General features: G+C 33.9%; 1 protein-coding gene across 13 annotated transcripts in view; it reads right to left on the reverse strand.

Annotated features, from left to right (window-relative positions):
• The window catches only part of LOC111045654 (dual 3',5'-cyclic-AMP and -GMP phosphodiesterase 11), a 169,553-nt gene that overhangs the window by 7,841 nt on the left and 139,820 nt on the right, over positions 1–21,892 (reverse strand). For 7 of the 13 annotated variants that reach the window (XM_039441419.1, XM_039441468.1, XM_039441444.1 and 4 more), the window contains 13 exons: positions 18,765–18,957; positions 13,923–14,292; positions 10,695–11,351; positions 9,620–9,727; positions 8,335–8,472; positions 7,856–7,966; positions 6,983–7,080; positions 5,356–5,419; positions 4,290–4,424; positions 3,070–3,170; positions 2,059–2,170; positions 1,400–1,486; positions 405–572 (listed from right to left, as the gene is read on the reverse strand). In XM_039441419.1, the coding sequence (XP_039297353.1) occupies positions 405–572; positions 1,400–1,486; positions 2,059–2,170; positions 3,070–3,170; positions 4,290–4,424; positions 5,356–5,419; positions 6,983–7,080; positions 7,856–7,966; positions 8,335–8,472; positions 9,620–9,727; positions 10,695–11,351; positions 13,923–14,292; positions 18,765–18,957 (2,342 nt within the window). Of the gene's footprint in view, positions 1–404; positions 573–1,399; positions 1,487–2,058; positions 2,171–3,069; positions 3,171–4,289; positions 4,425–5,355; positions 5,420–6,982; positions 7,081–7,855; positions 7,967–8,334; positions 8,473–9,619; positions 9,728–10,694; positions 11,352–13,922; positions 14,293–16,505; positions 16,721–18,764; positions 18,958–21,892 lie in introns of those variants that run through there. The other 6 variants (XM_039441487.1, XM_039441437.1, XM_039441454.1 and 3 more) reach the window with 3 other exon arrangements.

Consider the following 21,892-nt stretch of genomic DNA (forward strand, 5'->3'; position numbering starts at 1 on the left):
ATAATATTATCAATTGTTCATTACATATTCAATGCTGTTGGTTTAAGAACGAAATTTCTCACAATATAGGAAATTCAGAGGCACGGTATACAACCAAACAGGTCATCTGTTTGAAGGTGCAGTTTTTTTTCAATTATTCTGAAAAATATTAGTTTAGTAAAGTTCCTGTATCATCATTGATGCTCTAGCTGTCTTGTGTTATGTGCTCTATTCAAAACAACTAATTTTGACTTCAAATTTTCATTTCCTGTTTTATCTTTGTTCTATCAGAAATTCCAATATTTGAATAATACATTTCAATCTTATGTAAAAATATTTCATTATGTTTCTCAATTTTTTTCAATTTAATTATTTATTCTATCTTGAAGTTCAGCCTTACTGTAGTTTTCAATCAATGGACTTACTGTGATTATAGAGAACATCATCTGCGCTACGTTGAAAGCATGCCTCCAATTGTGATATGTGACATTCCTGTAGTTCTTTCTGACACTCAGAAGCCATCTGCAGAGTACTTCGTAGTCTATATGAAACCTCTCCACAAAATCCAAATCAAGGAACATTCTCAAACATGCCTGGAAATGAAAATACATTATTTATTCTACATGATTTACAAGTTAGGGCGATGATTTAAATTCACTTATTGATATACCTTTCATTTTTGAGTGAGAAGAATATTATACTACAATTAAAAAACACACATTCTATAAATGTTCCAATATACATAAATATCCTACTATAACATATCAATATATTAATTCAATAATCTTATTCAGCCTGCCGGTACAGTCTGTACATACTTTTGAGCTACTAACTACATTCGCTAACAACTTCATGACCAATTTCTACCCATTTGGTAATTTCTTACAACGATTAGGCGCCACACAAAAATAAATTCCAAATTTGGTGTGATATAAAATCATCTTTACAGAATTAATTTGTTGGATTGAATAGTATTCTATACCGTACATATCTAACTGAAGTAGTTCGATGTAGATGATATATTCATCAGAAAATGATGGACCTGCACACAATCATCATATTTCCTAAAAGATTTTCAACAGATTGTATAGCTCAGTTATAAATAATAATTATTATATTTGCAATTATTACACAGAATTCGATTTACTGGATTAGGTCTTACAATAACAGCAGAGACCTTAATATTATATTATTATATATTATATTATTATATATTATATTATTATATATATTATATTATTAATAATTCGACATAGAGTCATAGACTGAAATATTTTAATTCTGTGAACATTTGAATAGAGAAGGTATACTTGTTTACCTTCTATATTGAAATGTTTATAGAATCAAAATATTGAAAGTTCTTTTCGAGTTGTGAATTATAAGAGAGGAAGTTCTGCTCAATAACAGAGATGTTTCATACCTTAAGCGTGTCGTCGTCTGACAATCTCAAGTCATCAAATTTAAAATCATGAAGCATGAATGTTGCTGAAGATGGAACCCGCATTTTCTGTAAAATTTGAGGAATAGATTCAACAAGGAACAAAACATAATAATAATTATAAATGAACAGAAACGTAATAAGTAAATTATCGAATGATTATGGACTAATCCTAGTGAGTTTCATGATAATATATGGTTCACAAATAAAACTGAAACATTGAAAGAGTAAGTTAATATAATGCATTTTAGAGATCCCACATTCATGCAGTGAAAAAGTAATATTTCTCACTGGTATGACAAAAAAATGAACTCTGATAATAATTATCAATGAGGAATATCTAAGAAAAGTGTAAAATATAATATTAACAATTTTGATTTACAGTATTTGAAAATATCATAATACACTTATAAAAATATGATTGAATTAATTATATTTCTAAAGCATTCATAATAGCCTACTAAACAACACGACGGGTATAAAGTCGTGTAGTTTAGTAGGCTATTATGAATGCTTTAGAAATATAATTAAATAATTTCTAATGATCAGATATAGCTTATGCCATCTTAGGCATATTAGTATACCATTATTAGTAAGGTAGAAATAAATTAGTATAGTAGAGTGAAATTGTAAGTTCGTACTTTGGAACGTACCCTCAGTCTCTGTGCATCTTCTAGCGATGCAGAAGCATGGTAACTTAGAACATCCAGCGTGACACTCTGCTTTGCCATAGCTATCACAGCCTTCTCATACCTGCCGATTCAATAAACATCTCAAGTTACTTTTCAATTAAAATATGCAGTCAATAATAAACGAAATATTATACAAAATTGAACGTTACGCAAGACTCATGAAAGTAACGTTAGGACTATGAAACAATATACAGAAAGAAGAATAAAGGGGAGGGTTTGACTCAGTGGTCATGCTGAGAAGCTATAGCTTAGATAAGTTGAGAATCATGCACCTGCTACTCCCGTTGGATGGGTGACCACTAGAGTCAACTCCTCTGATATGATTCATAAGTTGTAAAATCGCTTCCCGGTGGTTCGGAACCCACCTAAAAGTGTAGGTCCATTTATATCTCATTATCATCCGCCTCATTAACCACGCACAAGCCTAGAGCTCATGTGGGCATCACCCTCAGCAAAAAAAAAAAAATCAAATGAAAAAAATGACCTAGAAACTAGTAATTAATAAAAATTATTAATAATAATATTAATTATTATTAATAATAATAGTTCAATAGTTCAATCTTCTCGACATTAGTTATATTCTTTTTTTATTGTTTGAATTATTCAGATACTTATTTGATACTAGGTTATTCAGAAATAACAATTCAAATAACATCAACGTCATTCATTTTGAAAACTCAATGTACTACCAATGTTTTTCTTTATTGAATATTCAATTAGAGCTGGTAGTGTCGAAATAATTTATTGAACAATACCTATTTATTTAATACGCATTTGATTAACTTCAACATGCACAATTATTTATATCAAGACGTCACAATTATGCGAGAATCATGACAATAGTCTACTATGTTGAATTCGCATCATGACTGAATTAGGAGAGGAAGTAAGAAACAATTTGTATCATTTAATTCCGATAAAAAATAGAAATTAAATTTTCCAGATTATATTTTTACTTACATGTGCGTGTTGTGAATTCCCATTCCACAGAAAATTGCAAACGCTTCAACAAAGTTCTCATCGTTCTTTGTGAACGGTAAATCCTCGAATTTGTTGATAAGCTGCAAAAGCAAAAATATTCTCTTCAGTTCATAACTATTTGAAAATCAAAATCAAGTTCGAATGACACTGTTCAAAAGGTAGAACATTATGCTATGATAAACTCACAGCGTAATATAATCAAGGCAGACAGCATAAAACATAGTTTCTTTCACATTATTCATGAAACAGTTCATAAGTTGAAACAGTAATAATTAATCTATTTTCATTTATTTTATAATTGCTTTTTAAGTTATCCTGTAGCAGGTTGGCATTTAAAAAAATTCAAATCAAAGAAAAATTATATTAGTCCGGGCGCAAATGTCATTCCGTGGTCATTTTTGAGTAACAGCCGTAGAAGATATCTAAATTTCTTCGTTAGGTCTAGCATAATAAGGATCGTGATGATGATGATGATGATGATGATGATGATGAGTCGAAACAGGCAAGCACCACGGAAACAAGATGGCCGCCAAAATTGTAAGGGTTTTGCTATATCGCTTGTATTTCAATAACCGTTCAAGATATACAACCGTTTTTTTAGACGAAAATGTTTTTAAAATCGTCCTCTACAATTTTTGTTTCATAACATTTTCCTCTAAAATGCATATTTTATTAGTTATAACCTTCAAAAGCCCCAAAAAACGTTTTTTCTAAATTTGTTCAAATTTCATTCCATTATAACTTTTTTTGTGCAAGAGATACAGAGAAATTTTAAATCTATGAAATTTAGAGCGTTTTTTCAACTTTGGAATGATATATCTTCATGTCCTTTATGTCAAAAAATGAGTTCTCCAGCGCCCTCCAAAGAAAACCCTGCATGATTTCTGGTGCGTTTTTCCATACGCATATACGAGGTAAGAAGCTAGAACTATAAAATCGATTTTTCATGACTACTTTAAGATAGAGACTGCAAATGGTCTCAATCTCTTCGTTACAACAATGAAAAACGTAGAAATTCCAAATAAAACATTGAAATGAAGTGCCTTGTTGAAAATCAAGCTTAACAATTACAAAATCGAATAATACCAACAAATGTGATAATGGTTCATTATACAGATAATAAACTGTTTTTCATTATAAAGAGGTAATAAACTGTTCATCTCACCAATGAAATTGTAAATAATTTGCAAAATACTTACTTGTATGACTCCAATAATCTGTCCAGAAGAATTCTTGATTGGCATACAAAGGATGCTTCTATGCCTGAAGTTTGTTTCTACATCTACAGATGGATCAAATCTTTGGTCTTTGTACGCATCCACAATATTAACAGTCTGGAAATAACAGTTTGGTTATTAGAGATATAGAGACACACATCTGTACTAGAAATTTAATAAAGAATGAAAATATTAGGAAGTAAATTTATATGACCTCAACTACAAACAAAAAGAATTAAATGTTTGTATACCGTGCCATTTCAAATCATTGTCAAAAGGAGTACTATTATAAATTATTTCAATTTTAAAAATATATATCCATGTAATTTTGACAAAAGAGTGAATATCAATTCTATTTGTAGGCCTATATTTTTCAAATTTTAAATTTCTGCAGCTGTCAATATTGAGGTTGACAAGATAATACTTTCAATTTTCAGCATGAAACTACGTATAAAACTGTAATGCAGTACATAATATAAATATTTGTGTGCTTCATCGACTCTTGCGGAGCATTGGTTACACAGCTCGCCAATAATAAGATAAGTTGTGGTTGGAAGTAAATAAAAGCTGGAGGTTGCTTTGGAAAAAAATATTTGAGGAAAATTTTTTAAAGAGAATTTATCGGCACAGTGCGATTGTATAATAAGGAGTTATGAATTAGGTCTTTAAAACTGTAGGTACATTCATCTCTCATTATCATCCGCCTCATTATACCCACGCACAAACCTGGAGCTCATGTAGGCATCACCCTCAGAAAAAAATTATAAAGAATTCAACTAATGTACCTATATAAATTAAATAAGAGTTAGACTGTGTAGATGTAGTCTGTAGAATTGGATTTGAGAACTAAACTGTATAAATTATCAATATGAACTGTATAAATTGAGAATTATGTTGAGGGTTACGTTGTTAACTTCTCACAACAGTCATTTAAATATTTTTTGAACAATGAAACATGCTCAAAATAATTAAATTTATCAACGTGACCCTCATTTCCCGGAGACTAGGAAATATGCAATTGCTGTATGGAATTGATTTTTGCACTTACCTCACCAGTGGTGGCTACATAGCCAGTGATTCCGATATTGATCGGGAATCTGCTTTCAAATGGGCTGAAACAACCAACATAAAAAAATCAAAAAATGGCAATGATGCAACTCAGTATTCGATAATGTAAATTCAGTGTCATGAATGGAGAAAAATGCAAATTTGATAAGACCAGGGAAGAAACGAATTGTAATTGGATAAAAAATATGAAATACTAGGTACTGTATAAGTCAATATAACTGAAAGAGATCTCTTAATATGTGATTAATATAATAATAATAATTATTATTATTATTATTAAGCGTATGGCAGATACACAACAAATATATAGCTCATGAGTCTCAAATGCCTAAATAAACACTGTACAATTCTAAATTCTTTGAGATGTTGTGTTGTTTTCGGTCAGGAGAACCCAATGTGCACCATGGAGGCGAACTAGCGTTACACATAGTTAAGTTAAAAATCTGATTGCTGGAACAATTTTGAGGTTGAAGAAGGTTAAAACTCAACTTTCAATTTTCACAGAAAAAAAACATTTTCAAAATCATCTTTACCATTACAAATGTCCAAAATTACTTCAAATTGTAATTTATCACATAAAAACAATTCAAATATAGAATTTCTGTATGAAATTTGCACCCAAAAAACGTTTAGCTTTAGTAACCAGCTTAGCAACATAGCTAAACGTTTTTGGGTGCAAATTTCCAACAGAAATTCTATATTTGGATAGTTTTCATATGATAAATTACAATTTGAAATATTTTTTGAAGTAATATTTATTAACAAAATAACATTTTGTTCATAACTTAATCCGTATAGATTCTATTAGAGTGAATGGAACTTGACAAACACAAATATTCTTAATGTGCATGATTAGATATGTTCAATCTAATAGAATCTATAAGGATTAAGTTATTGACATTTTGTTATTAACTTTGGTGTAAACGCAGCTCAAGATAACCTTGTATAGAATTAATATAGTGATATATTGTGCCAATTATGTATTTTATTATTTCAAAGTGTGAATAATTATGTTCCATTCCAATGCAAACTGCATAAATATGAGGAGTCAAATTACAAATGAGTAATCAATATATTAATATAAGTTCTGTTACGTAATAGATTAGATATAGATGAAAGCTGCAGCTACAGGTCTCTTCATCCTCTGTCAACATAACTCTCATTACCCTCACAAAAGCCATGTTGGTATCACACTCAGAAAAAACTATCAACAAAAATAATACAAGATAGCTACTTGATAATAAATTGGAAATTACTTGATGTGATCACATTCATTCTGTACTTAATAATCTTGATTGATGTAATTCTTGAAGTAATCTTGATTGATCGCATTCACCATCCTTTTCTCTGTCGACTTGAACTAACGTGATTGGAATAGGGAGAGCAATATTCCCAAAAGTTTTTGAACAGTCACTCCCGTTTTATCGGATAAGCACGTTAAACTGTCGGTTCCGGCTGAAGTATGACAATCGTAAGGCCCATTGACGGATAAATGATATATTCAGGCGAGGTGGAACTTCCGTCAGGAGCTCCCCACCAAAAAAGCCATACGAATATTATTATGATTATTATTATTATCATTATTATTATTATTTTATTGTTGTCACCTTGTTCGCTCCTCAGTCGCACTGCTTTCCAAGTCACTCGCCTGGAAGTCAAAAACCCGCGAAAAGCTGCCTTTTGAAGCTTTGTGCAGAAGTAATACCTGCAAAGGAGAAATATCTATTATTTTCATCAACAATGAACTCTATCTGTGTCGAGTATCTATTACTGGCAATATTTAAGTTCGATTTCAATTCGATAAAAAATAGTTTTAATGTATCAACATAAGGAATCCAATGAAAAAACAATAATATTTTACACCCTAATAATTATATACAGGCCTACTTCACTTTCAAAAAAGTGATTAATAATCAATTAACTCAGACCTCTCAGTGTGAGATTAAAAACAGCTAGTCTTCATCTCTTTCTGTTTTTATTAGAACTTGATGATTGATTGTAGTGCGTTCACGTTGATAACATTCTACGTGTATTATAAATAGGTACGGTGTCTCATGGAACAACTAGATTGGAAAGTTTCCAAAGTACTGAATCATGATTCATGAATTATCTCAAAGAACTGTAATGAGCTAATTTCTTAATTATTTCATATTTAAAATTGCATTATAATACCTTTTTTTGGAATCAATATGAAATAATAGATTGAAAACACAAATTAAAACTAATAGTTTCTATGTTACCTGGATTTAAAATCTGAAGATGATGTGGAACACCAAAACTGGTAGTTTAAATTTGTGTTTTTAGTCTATCATTCTATATTGATTTTAAAAAAAGGTACTATAATGCTATTTTTTTAAATAAAAATATGTAGCCCTAAATTACATTTTAATTACTTCAATATTTTATCCTTACTTATTTCAATTATTTCTACTTACATATTAAAATTAAATTTTTCAATAACTGAATCATATCAAACTCACCTGAACTCTATGACACTGAATTAAGGACTGGGTGTGAGTCAATATCCTGAATACCATGTGCTCTATTGTACTCTGCTCTTCGAAGATCATTCTCGCCAAGTCTAAAAGCACCTGGAATGAAGCAATATAACAAACAATTACTTTCTCGATAATAATTTTCTCCAGATAATACACATGTAAATTATATAAAAATTAAAAATCAAAGTAGCCTACACTTTTAAAATCTTCTAAGGTGAACATTATAAAATACATTTTTTATGAATTATCATGACCACTACTTCGATGATAATGTAATGCAAGATGAATAAAAAGTCATATTCACCATAATAGGTTGATATAGCCTACATGATGTGACATTGAATTAAGTTGCTCAGAAATTTAGGAATTGCATGACTGATAGTTACTCTGAAGTTATCGTTACCGGGTGGGTGATCTGGATGAGGCAGGAAATTTTTCATAAAATTTATTATAATATTCACCTGATTTCTCTTGACTTCAAGTAAGCTTTTCTCATAAAGCTGAGCATTCCGTAGGCCGATACCGCAGAATTGAAGATAACTTGAAAATACTTTCTCATCGTTCACGGTGAAGCTGGAATCTCCGAACTTGTTGATCACCTGAAAAGGAACAGGAATAATTGCATAAATTAAATTGATCTCATAATAAATTATCTCCAATAGGCTATATAATAACGAAATTCATGTCAGTAAAAGTGATAGTAATCGTTAATTGGACACATTCATTATTATTTTTAATAGGTATGAGAAAACATCACAGGAAAATACGAATTATTTCAAAGTATCAATGAGTTAAGCTGGGTTTACACCAAAGTTAATAACAAAATGTTAATAACTTAAAGTAATCCTTATAGATTCTATTAGATTGAAGGGAACTTGACAAACACATATATATTCATCATGTGTGTGATAAGATATGTTCAATCTAATAGAATCTTTAATGATCAAGTTAACATTTTGTTATTAATCACGTGTAAATGCAGCTTAATTATGATTTATTGAGAAAGTCAATATTTATCCTATTATATTAAGCGAGCAATTTCTGTATTTATATATCTGGTTATTTTTATAACTGGTTACTTTTATATCTGTTTATTTTTACATCTGGCTATTTTTATTTTATATCTGGTTATTTTTGTTTAACGGATCTCGAAAACGGCTGTAACGATTTTTACGAAATTTGGAACATAGTAGGTTTATGATATAAAGATTCGATTGCTCTAGGTCTCATCCTTGGGAAAACTCACTGAACGACATTAAAAGGATAATTCATCCTTGGCTGAAACAGCTGTGGATAGTAAAAAAGTGAGTATGTGAAAAATCAAAATATCGCATCCCCGAAATTCATAAGATGACGTATAGCTAGTTGTAAAATATAAACACGATCATTTTAGAGAATTGTGTTCTGTTTATCAATAAATAAAAATAACGAGCAAAGCTCGGTGCCCCGATATTTATTGATGAATTAAGTAGAATATTCTGTACAAAACTATTTACTCCAACACAGAGATAGGAATGATAGAAGTATTTTATAAATCATCTAAATTCGGTAACAAAATTTCAAAATCCGATTAGTAAAGAGAGGAGGATTGTCAAGAGAATTTCTTCAAAGCCTGTGTACTTGAGGAAATTCAAAATATAAATTATACTGTTCATTAGTCTGTATCTCAGATTGAAGACAAATTTCTTAGAAACGCAAAAATTAGATAAAAAAAATACGAATATTCACAAGAAAATTGAGAATTACCTGAGCAACCCCTATGACTTCGCCATTAATGTCTTTAATTGGCATGCAGAGAAGTGTTCTGGTTTTATAGCCGGTCCGGACATCGATATCGTGGTTGAATCGCTCATCCTGCATAGAAAGACAACATTTATTAATTTCATTCAGATAGAAGTGATAAGGGTTCATCATGAGAGAGAATAAAGTGGAAGTAGGAACACTGAAGGTGCAAACAGAACGAGTAAGTCGCCGTCGATTCAACTAAACAGCCAGCAATGATGAAAACATTAGGAGCCATTGATATAGATATAAAAGGTCGATATAGCGAGCTGAAATCTACAATATCAACCTGGTGTTCTGTTCGTACTCTAATACAAGTCTTTAGACAAATTATGGAAACCCTATTTTATCCAGTTAGAATTTTATCATGTAGACAGTACGGTAAACAGTTAATATGCAATTGAGAACTTAATCTTAAGATCTTAAATGCTTTTTAGAGCAAATATTGAGCTTTTTCAGTTTCTAAAAACTCAGCTTATTTTAAAATTCTAGCTTATGTTCTACAACGTACAGTAACAATAGTTCAAGTATATTACTTCATATATGATCCAACAATTAATAATATGTGATAATAAAAGGTAAGTAAAAACTGTAGTAAAAACAATATCAGTCAGAACGGAAGCTTGATTAACGAACTACTTTTTTATGAATTGAATTAGAATAGAATATGAAAAGCTGTGATTAATATAGAAAACAATAATTGTGTAGCAAACATTTTTCAAGATAAATTGATGAAAACAAATAAAAATATGATATAAAAAATGTGATTGAATCTAACAGTAAACAATAACAGTTTGTCACAAGAGAGGTAGGTATCTAACTTACCTGAAGCATGCTAGAAAGGAGAGGGCAAAGAAATAAGTTCAAATGAAAATCAAAATAGATGTGTGTATTCTTGCAAACATTTATTAGTGCCTATGATGAAAAATACAGCGATCATAATAGTGGAAGTTGTTGGTGCCTGTCACGGTATACAAGAGAAGAAAGTATCTTCTTCTAGATAGATTGGTGCCTATGAATATAGTGATGTGATGCCTACCTTGTAGGCATCAGGTATGTTGACGGGCTGGCCGCTTTCGGCGACAAAGCCGACAATGCCCATGCCCCACGGAATGCGAATCTCCTCCTTCTTCTCCATCTCTTGGAGGGTGGAGCGCGAGCAGACGTCGAACAGTTTGGAGACGAGGCAGCGCGACGGCTGGCAGCCCTCGGAGGCGGCGGATGGGTGGTGGTGTTGGTGGTGCCTGGAGGCGGGGGTGGAGCCGGGGGCGGGGAGCGAGCCGGTGTTGGTGGAGCCGATACAGCCGACGACCGCGTTCAGGGAGGCGGTGGTGGCTGGGGGTGGCGAAGACCGGGGGCAGTTGCGCTGCTCCTCAATACTGATGCACCCAACCGGTGCTGCGGCTGCAGGCCTATTCACATGGTTGTTAATACTGACAGAAGAAATACTACTACTATTACTATTGTTATTACTATTGTGTTGCGAGGCGACGGTGGAGGGAACGATGGCCGCTTTCGGTTGTTCCATGTTGTTGTTGTTGTTGTTGTTGTTGGGTGCCGCAGAAGGCTGTTGTTGTTCCCTCTCTCCCTGGACTAGAAACAGCGACCCCCTGTCGGCATGCAGCAGAGTGCTGACGTTCTGCAGGATCTTGTGACACAGCGAGCGCACATCCAGCTCATTGCAGATGTCCTTTACCTAAACACAAACCAAACCAATCGATATTAGCCTACTACACATAACAGCTCACAACCGATTGTTTATCTCATCATGCATCCAACCATAGTGAGTGATAATATACAGTACACTATAAAGGCGGATTCCCACATATCAGTTCAATAAACATATCTGGTACAGTGACAATACTATTCCCATAAGCTCTAATAGAACTATTCATACTCGCTGGGCCGGGCTCAGTGGCAATAATCCCATCATAACTCATGACGATTATATTTTCACTGTACCAGCCTCTGACTGATACTGATATCTACGAATCCGCCTTTAATCTTGTAAAGATCACAGAGTGTATTTTCGCCCATAGAGGTTCAATAATGAGAAATAATAGAATACTCTATACAGTATTGAGATTAAAGTAATAAGTTTTTTTGGATTGTTACAGTTAGGTACTTCCGTTCGATTTTATTTATATTAATTTCAGTTGCATTGAATTCCTTCAGTTCAATTGTCATAAAATAATTATTGTGTATGCATCTATACATTGACTACTTATGTATAAAAATGGACACAGGTGATCTCAAATCATGCAGAGATAATAATATTAATGAACACCTCATTTTTTTAACAGCAATTTGTTAATATATTATCACCTACGGTTCTAGGGCAAGGAAAAATATGAAAAAAAATTATTGATTTTAATGGATTGAATTGTTGGGTATTTCAAAGCTCTTGTTACTGTTTGTATGGAACAAAAACAAATTATTTTTTATTGGATTGTATTTGGCTCTAGTTTTATTGGTTTGGGAGACAGGATCAATTATTGTATTGATTCAATCGTGACATTTTTTTTGGATAGTTAATAGAATGGAATGAACAATGCCAAACTATATTTTGCCTTGCTTTGTTTTAAAAGCCCATTCAGAAGCATGGGATGTATGAGAACATTTCACATGCTTTGAGTTTTCTACAATAGAGAGATGTTGGAGGATTTGGAAATTGAATTTCTATTCACTTTGTTATGCAGTGTTATAAAGCGTACAAAGGTTTAAACGGTTTTAGTTGATTGTTTCAGGCAACGGCTGAATTCAAACAGCTAAACAATTATTGTTGAACTTTTAATTTTATATTGATCGAGGATCAATTTTGTTGAGTTTTGATGATATAAATCAAATATCCAATGACGTTGCATAATTTATTTGCTCAAATTCAATGACTATAGGTGCATGTTACTTTGTTCGACAGAAAACAGATAAGTTAAGGATTGACTTTGATTGGCTGGGATAAACATACAGGTTTATATTTATATGGAGTTTATTAATAAAGTTCAACTTGGAATCTGTTGGAACTGCTTCGCTTAGAACAAGAGAACCAGATGTAGTATTGCTGGTATTTGCTAGCGTGACATCCAAGCTGACAGCTACTTGGCAGCAAAACTCATGAGTAACTTTAACTTATCAAACTTCATGTTTGCCAGCTCACTATACAGAAAGGTATGACTAGCATGAAGTCTGAATACTGCCTCACCGTTCATAGGGTAGTCGAATGATTTAGGATAAATATGCATGAGTATTATGATCGGATATTCAAATTATTGCACTTTTTTCAAGTTCTACAACACCTTTTTGAGAATGGTTGATAATTGGGAATTAGGATTATAAAATAATTGAGAAATATCAAACTCAGAACTGAAAAGAAGTTCCAAATTCAGGATCTCATATGATAGGAAACATGTTTAATAGATTTTTCCATCGAATCATTAAGTTGAAGAAACCAATCTCAGTGGGAAATTAAAATATCTCATGTCACTCTCTAAATCTGTCTCCGACCTATAAGTAACAGTATACAGTGAAGATATAATTCCCAGGAGTTCTGATTGGACTATTCAGCCCATTCAGCCCAGCCGAGCGAGTATGATAATAATCCCATAAGAACTTATAGGAATTATATTTTCAGTATTATCAATATGTTTGTGAAGATATCTGTCAAACTAGATACTAGCAGATTCCCAAACTTCTATCACAACAGGGTTCAGGAGATCCTGTTTGGAAATTGTTTATAATGTATAACTCAACGAAAACCTCCACGTAACTGAGATTTTGGAAAAATCCTTTATTATTCCGTTCTTGGTACAACACAGTAATAAAGTTTTATCATTATTTTTTTTCATTCATTTTATTTATTTATTTGCTTTTATTAGTAGATGTTTAGGCTTGGATGTTCTGACTTGCCGTAAAATCCAATTTACCTTTTCATAAGTGAACTAAACACTTTTAGGTTATATTTGGAACGAATTCAATCATTGAGAATTTTCACTTTTCACTTTCACCTCCTGGTTAGGCTTTGTTATTTTTCAATGAGGAATCAAGGTCCTAAATTTCACTCATTGAGTTTTATGATTCAGTCAACAATACAATCAAGATTTCAAGTTCCTTTAATAAAATATAGCGAATTGTTTGTGATGGTGGAAGGGAATAAAACTATCCAACTCGAAAATTGACTCAAACTGACCAACTTCATAATTCAGTCAGTAATGGAATCGAGATTTCTTCAAAAAATATACCAAATAATTAGTGATGTTGGTAGAATACTGACCAACTCGAAAATGAGCTCCTTCTCGTCGAGATGCCTGAGATCGTTGCGTGAGCGGCGCTGCGCCCTCTCGCGGGAGGCAGTGCTGTTGGCGTTGGAGGTGGTGGAGACGCCCCCCACCTCCCCGGCCGGCGTCACCGACAGGAAGGTGGGAGTGCCGTCGATGGTGTTCACGATCGGCTTCAGCAGGCCGCCGCGTTCGAACTCGTGCGCCGATATCTTGCGCACTGGAGTCGTGGCGCCGGATGAGGCCCGCGACGCCGGACAGGGCGCCTGAACGGGCGAGCCCAGCTCACAGCAGCCGCCTGACGACGAACCGGTCGGCGTCGCGTGCGAGATCAGCCACGCGTCCACCACCTGTCGCGTCGCTTTTCTGCAATCATCAAACACACTCAATCATCAGTCAATCATTCATGTTCACTCAGGAACAGGAGATTGGTTGATTTTAGAGGCAAAGAGGCTCTGAACAGGTACTAATGCCTAACCCGTCAAAGGAGGAGGAGGATGAGAAGAAGGATACGGAGAAAGAGTTGTGGGAGGAGGAGAAGGAGGAGGAGGAGGAGGAGGAGAAGGAGCAGCAGGAGGAGGAAGAGCAGCAGGAGGAGGAGGAGAAGGAGCAGCTGGAGGAGGAGCAGAAGAAGGAAGAGGAGAAAGAAGAAGAAGGAGAAGATTTCACTGAAAAACTACATTAGGCTATTGTATTGTCAGAGCTACAATTAGATCACAATACAGTCACTAATTATTTACTATTATAAAAATATTTATTTTATGATATAAATTAATATCATATGATAATACAAAACATGAAATGCATGACATCAATTCAAAATTATTCATGTGGACTGGCAATAATTTGGTTTTCTAGCAATTATTACACAAATTCCAATAACATTATAATAAACCGATCATTTCACTACAAGTTAAAGATCACAATACAACTCATTGTTTTCATTCATTAGTAATTTGAAGTCTGCTTCAAGAATTGATCAATTTTTCACATAATTGTTAGCTTATATCATTTAAAAAAAACATAGTAATCAAGATTTTTTTAAACAGATTACAATATATGATGTGCAATAATATGTTGAAACTTTAAATATAGCGAAATTTTTCGTTAAATTTGAAAATCCCATTAACACTCTATTTGAATTGGAACTAGAAAGATTCAGCTAGCCATCTCTTGTTTAAGAGATGAATTGTTAAGAAGATTGTTCTCAGTTTTTTGTCCGCACATCAAAGTGAAAAACCAATGGAATTCATGTTACAATATTGTTTGACAATAGTTTGTGGTATTTGCACAAGAATATCACCGAATATTGCATTTATGAAGAGTGACGTGCATGTTTTTCATTTGAGGACAAATATTTGTGATACGTTAATGAGTACATACAAAGTTCATTGTCACCCAACACCCATTGTTATTAGGGAAACGTGCATAATGACAGTGTCTTGCAATCATGCATGAAGGTAAAGTAAATTGCGCGATGAGTAAGTTGAAATATACTGCACTATCCAATAAAAAAATTGTCGTTTTCATTCATAACTGCTGTAAAATAAACATGATGGTACTTATGATAATCCACTTATTTGTTTAAATTGATTTATTGATAACTTATAAATCAACTAATAATTTATTTTTAATGAAGAAAGACAACTCCGATCAACATTTTATTGTTTCTGTTTAAAAGCTTGATATATTATATTTTCATTGAAATGCCTGGGCCTAATAATTGTTATAAAGTGAAACTTTGTTATAACGTCATTTGAGGAGCCACACATATTTAATGACGCTGTATCAGTGTGACACTATAGAAGAGATTTCAAAATCTAATTCCTTGGCCTAATAATTGTTATACAGTGAAACTTGGTTATAACATCATCTAAGCAAGGGACACAAATTTAATGACGCTATATCAGAATGACACTATAAATGAGGTCTCACAATGTTCATTTTAAGCCGAGGAAGAATTATAACATATTTTTTATATGGAAAACACACGTCCAATAAAAGTGATTTAGGAAATACATACTTAAGAATGTACATGTAAAACTGAAACTCATCTAAAAATCAAAATATTTGTCTGGTTACGTTGCCTTCTCAGTTATCCATTTTCTTGACGATATATTAGAGGTGTTATAATTATTTACTGACGATAAATCCTAGGTTTTCATAATGTTAATTACTCATAGTTTGGTGGGACCTATAAATAAATGACGTTATATCTGTGTTGCGGCCGAGGCCGCAATAAAAAAGTTACACAGTATTACCTCAAACAGGAATACATACATTGAATTTATTGAACGTGGATGTATTTACATTGTTGTGAGACTGATAATTTAATATACAGATGTGAGTTGCATTTCGTGTGAAACAAAACCTTAGAAAAAACAAACAATAGGAAGAGAATGAATTTCTCTATTATAAAACTTTATTACTACTTCAGAGACATTTACGTTCATAGCAAGTTAATCATTTTTAAGTGTATTGTAAAAATACGTTTTGCATTGAAGCACTAACTATTTTTAGGATTCATAGAAAACGAGTTGATTCGACAGAGATGAATAGGCCTAGGCCTGTTAGCTTACCTGATGAAGTAGTCCTCGACAAACTCTGGGTGCTCGTCGAGCCAAGCCTCCATTCGCGCGTACTCGGGGTCGTAGTACTGGCAGTGGCCGCCACCTGCTCCCCCCGCCCCCGCTTCTGCCCCCGGGGGCGGCGCCACCGGCATCGTCTCTGCCGTCATTCTCACCTGTTCATCTCCACTCCGCACATGTAACCCTGCAAATAAACAATATCAATCATTCCAGTTGCCCTGTTAGTATCAAATCAGCCTGCTATTCTTGAATAAGCTCTACTATCATCAAGTCAAATTTACCAATTGCTTATTCACTCTGAAAAATCTATATCCGCAGGATTCAAGTGAACAGTGGTTGAGGAATGTGAAAAACCAGCTCTAGTGCTCATTGGCCTCTGTATGAGACTAGTCAACTGACATCGAAAACTTCTGATGCAAAAAACTCTCATCTCGGACAGATGATAGAAGGATTAGTTTATGGAAAATTCAAATTTACCAAAATGGTCTGCGCATTCTATTAATAGTGATTGATTGAGAAATGGAGCTAAATTTAATCGGTGTTGCATAATGCAAAACATGTTGAGCTGAATACCGAAAATGCGGCGCTGAGAGGGAACAGTCACGTTTTCGAGAATAATGAAGCCCGTCTTGTTTTAGCCGGCGGAAGTAACTCACCAGCTACCACTCCACAACAAACATGGAGGGGGCACGTGCACTTCTATTCAAAATTTATTGAGATTCGCATTGAATAAATATTTCAACCGACAAAGCATAACCCACCAATTGTTGAATAAGCTTAGAGGTTTTCCCCATTGAAAGATGAACTCCCCTTTTAAATTTCTATTCTTTCTCCATGCGGTGTCACTCAACACTTCTCACTTCCTCTCACCACATCTCTCTCGTATATTTCACCAGAGCTCACTAGTAGCTCCATAGCTCATGGCAGAATAATGTAGCAGTCTCTTTCGTTTTCAATTTATTCATGCAGATTCTCTTTATTACCCTACTTCGCACGAGTGTTTTGAATCAGTCTGTAGCTACACGTCATTTGAGGACAAATATTTGTGATACGTTAATGAGTACATACAAAGTTCATTGTCACCCAACACCCATTGTTATTAGGGAAACGTGCATAATGACAGTGTCTTGCAATCATGCATGAAGGTAAATTGCGCGATGAGTAAGTTGAAATATACTGCACTATCCAATAAAAAAATTGTCGTTTTCATTCATAACTGCTGTAAAATAAACATGATGGTACTTATGATAATCCACTTATTTGTTTAAATTGATTTATTGATAACTTATAAATCAACTAATAATTTATTTTTAATGAAGAAAGACAACTCCGATCAACATTTTATTGTTTCTGTTTAAAAGCTTGATATATTATATTTTCATTGAAATGCCTGGGCCTAATAATTGTTATAAAGTGAAACTTTGTTATAACGTCATTTGAGGAGCCACACATATTTAATGACGCTGTATCAGTGTGACACTATAGAAGAGATTTCAAAATCTAATTCCTTGGCCTAATAATTGTTATACAGTGAAACTTGGTTATAACATCATCTAAGCAAGGGACACAAATTTAATGACGCTATATCAGAATGACACTATAAATGAGGTCTCAAAATGTTCATTTTAAGCCGAGGAAGAATTATAACATATTTTTTATATGGAAAACACACGTCCAATAAAAGTAATTTAGGAAATACATACTTAAGAATGTACATGTAAAACTGAAACTCATCTAAAAATCAAAATATTTGTCTGGTTACGTTGCCTTCTCAGTTCTCGATTTTCTTGACGTTATATTAGAGGTGTTATTATTTACTGACGATAAATCCTAGGTTTTCATAGTGTAAATTAGTTTGGTGGGACCTATAAATAAATGACGTTATATTTGTGTAGCGGCCGAGGCCGCAATAAAAAAGTTACACAGTATTACCTCAAACAGGAATACATACATTGAATTTATTGAACGTGGATGTATTTACATTGTTGTGAGACTGATAATTTAATATACAGATGTGAGTTGCATTTCGTGTGAAACAAAACCTTAGAAAAAACAAACAATAGGAAGAGAATGAATTTCTCTATGATAAAACTTTATTACTACTTCAGAGACATTTACGTTCATAGCAAGTTAATAATTTTTAAGTGTATTGTAAAAATACGTTTTGCATTGAAGCACTAAATATTTTTAGGATTCATAGAAAACGAGTTGATTCGACAGAGATGAATAGGCCTAGGCCTGTTAGCTTACCTGATGAAGTAGTCCTCGACAAACTCTGGGTGCTCGTCGAGCCAAGCCTCCATTCGCGCGTACTCGGGGTCGTAGTACTGGCAGTGGCCGCCACCTGCTCCCCCCGCCCCCGCTTCTGCCCCCGGGGGCGGCGCCACCGGCATCGTCTCTGCCGTCATTCTCACCTGTTCATCTCCACTCCGCACATGTAACCCTGCAAATAAACAATATCAATCATTCCAGTTGCCCTGTTAGTATCAAATCAGCCTGCTATTCTTGAATAAGCTCTACTATCATCAAGTCAAATTTACCAATTGCTTATTCACTCTGAAAAATCTATATCCGCAGGATTCAAGTGAACAGTGGTTGAGGAATGTGAAAAACCAGCTCTAGTGCTCATTGGCCTCTGTATGAGACTAGTCAACTGACATCGAAAACTTCTGATGCAAAAAACTCTCATCTCGGACAGATGATAGAAGGATTAGTTTATGGAAAATTCAAATTTACCAAAATGGTCTGCGCATTCTATTAATAGTGATTGATTGAGAAATGGAGCTAAATTTAATCGGTGTTGCATAATGCAAAACATGTTGAGCTGAATACCGAAAATGCGGCGCTGAGAGGGAACAGTCACGTTTTCGAGAATAATGAAGCCCGTCTTGTTTTAGCCGGCGGAAGTAACTCACCAGCTACCACTCCACAACAAACATGGAGGGGGCACGTGCACTTCTATTCAAAATTTATTGAGATTCGCATTGAATAAATATTTCAACCGACAAAGCATAACCCACCAATTGTTGAATAAGCTTAGAGGTTTTCCCCATTGAAAGATGAACTCCCCTTTTAAATTTCTATTCTTTCTCCATGCGGTGTCACTCAACACTTCTCACTTCCTCTCACCACATCTCTCTCGTATACTTCACCAGAGCTCACTAGTAGCTCCATAGCTCATGGCAGAATAATGTAGCAGTCTCTTTCGTTTTCAATTTATTCATGCAGATTCTCTTTATTACCCTACTTCGCACGAGTGTTTTGAATCAGTCTGTAGCTACACGTGATTTGAAAAGTGAGAACCTGGAGTTCTCATCTTATATTTTCACAATTTTATTAGAGAAGGATGCAACTCACTTTCGTCTATGAGAGAAGAAAACTGTGTCAATATTACTAAGGTTGAAAATTCCCTGAAATATAGTCTGTCATGGAAAAACATTTTTACACATGCCTAGGGTATTATTGCTCAAGAGAAGAATTTCATGTGAAATAGAGATTCTACCCTAGCCAAATATTTCACAACCAACTGCATGACTAAAATCTATGTATGCTGTATGTTATTCAACATATCTAGGATTATAGTATTTTATTGCTGGATGTTTTGGATAAGTTCCAACCATTGTCGCAGAATTTGAATCCGTATTTCAGTGATTCTAACAGTTCTTTATTCTACTAAAAAAGCTTTCTTCCACTTTGTAGCATGAGAATAAGAAAATAGCAGAATGAAAATTCTAGAATGTTTTTGAGGGAAAACGTTATGAGGAGGAAATATTGATCGATTAATTAAGAAGTTGATAGGACTTGAGTTAATTCCTTTTCCAAGAAAATCCATCAATCCAATAGAGTATTCTGAGGTCAGGAATAATCCATTTTCCAATTTTTCAAAGTTTTATAATCTCACGTGAAAAGATGGTGTAATTACAGTCATGACAGAGAGTACGGTAACGCAGTTATTTTCCTCGAGAAAGTGATTTTCAAGAAATTGAAAATGATAGGGAACTTGTTGATGATTCAAGATTAGCTGACAACAGTAAATTAAAATCGACAGGAAGATTCTTCCTACTGACAGGGTTGACGGGAAGTGAGTGCTAAAACAGTGAAGTGGAGCGAGAGAGCAGTGACAAGGAGATTGTAATGGAATGGAATAGACAGAGGGGATGAGATATGGTATGGGAGCAATTCACATCCCAGAATAGCATTGCGCTTGGTCGAATCTCAAATAGAAGCGCACCCCGCACAAATACTATCTTTCAATTTCAACGTAGTACAGAGTACAAACCACCGGGAGATGATGAAGAGTGAGACAGCACAGATTGATTGAGTGGGAGAGGGATAGAGAAATGGGAGAGCAAATAGAAAAAGTTTGTAGAAAGAGAAGTCTATTTTGAGCCGACACCAACCGCCAAGAGGGAAACAGAGAAGAGAGGTGGCCGCCAATCCACTTCTCGACGGTGGCGGTGACCGCTATACTATATTCACTCAAGTCTCTTCTACGAGCCACCTATATCGCTTGCATAGCGTAAGAGAAACAAAATGATCCCAAGCTTTGCTAGATAAAATACTTGCCACGTTTCCCAGATAGAATGAAGGAGAATGTTAGAGAAAACGAAATAAAAATCAATATAGATTGTTCCTCCGATGAAAAATATTGCATGACCTAAAAACCAAGAAAAAATGAAATAACTATAATCGTAGACAAGTAACTTTCTAAAGAGACATTATTTTATAAAGTTGTAGTAGATTCAGAAGAGGATCTGAAATAAAATCGTTAAGTAACTTTTTGACAGAACTAAACCGTTTTTCGTTTCAATATTGTTTACCGAAGTTCTTTCAAAAACTTATAAGTAAAGGTATAACTACACTGATAAGGGTATAAGGAAAAATGAGATATTTTAAACAAAATTGAGAAAAGAGGAGTTATCAACTTCTAACTTGATGCCTCCTCAGTCACACAATATGGAAAGTATAGTGGTAGTACACTGTAGGCTGAGATGCATCAAGTCATTTGGATATTTGAATGAGTAATTTATAAAAAATGACAATTTTGCTACAAAACACAGAGAATATCTGATTGTTGATGTAATTAACAGTTACTTGTATGATTTCAGAAACATTTTTCCTTCATGGACAGCATCAAAGCTTATGATATATAAAACAATCACAAGAATGTTCTTTGAATTTTAAATTTTGTAGTCTCAGTGAACCTCATCCAGTATATTATTTTGAACAAGAACTGACAACAAATTAGCCGAATAAGTTCGAAAACTTTCCTATTGAATATCAACAACAAAATAATATTATTTGGAAATTGAACCCAGTAAAAATTTCTAAGCAACCTTAACCCATCAGATAAACTTGGCGCCCAATCAATCAGACAA

This window comes from Nilaparvata lugens, chromosome 1, assembly GCF_014356525.2.
Source record: "Nilaparvata lugens isolate BPH chromosome 1, ASM1435652v1, whole genome shotgun sequence".
Taxonomy (NCBI): Eukaryota; Metazoa; Arthropoda; class Insecta; order Hemiptera; family Delphacidae; genus Nilaparvata; species Nilaparvata lugens.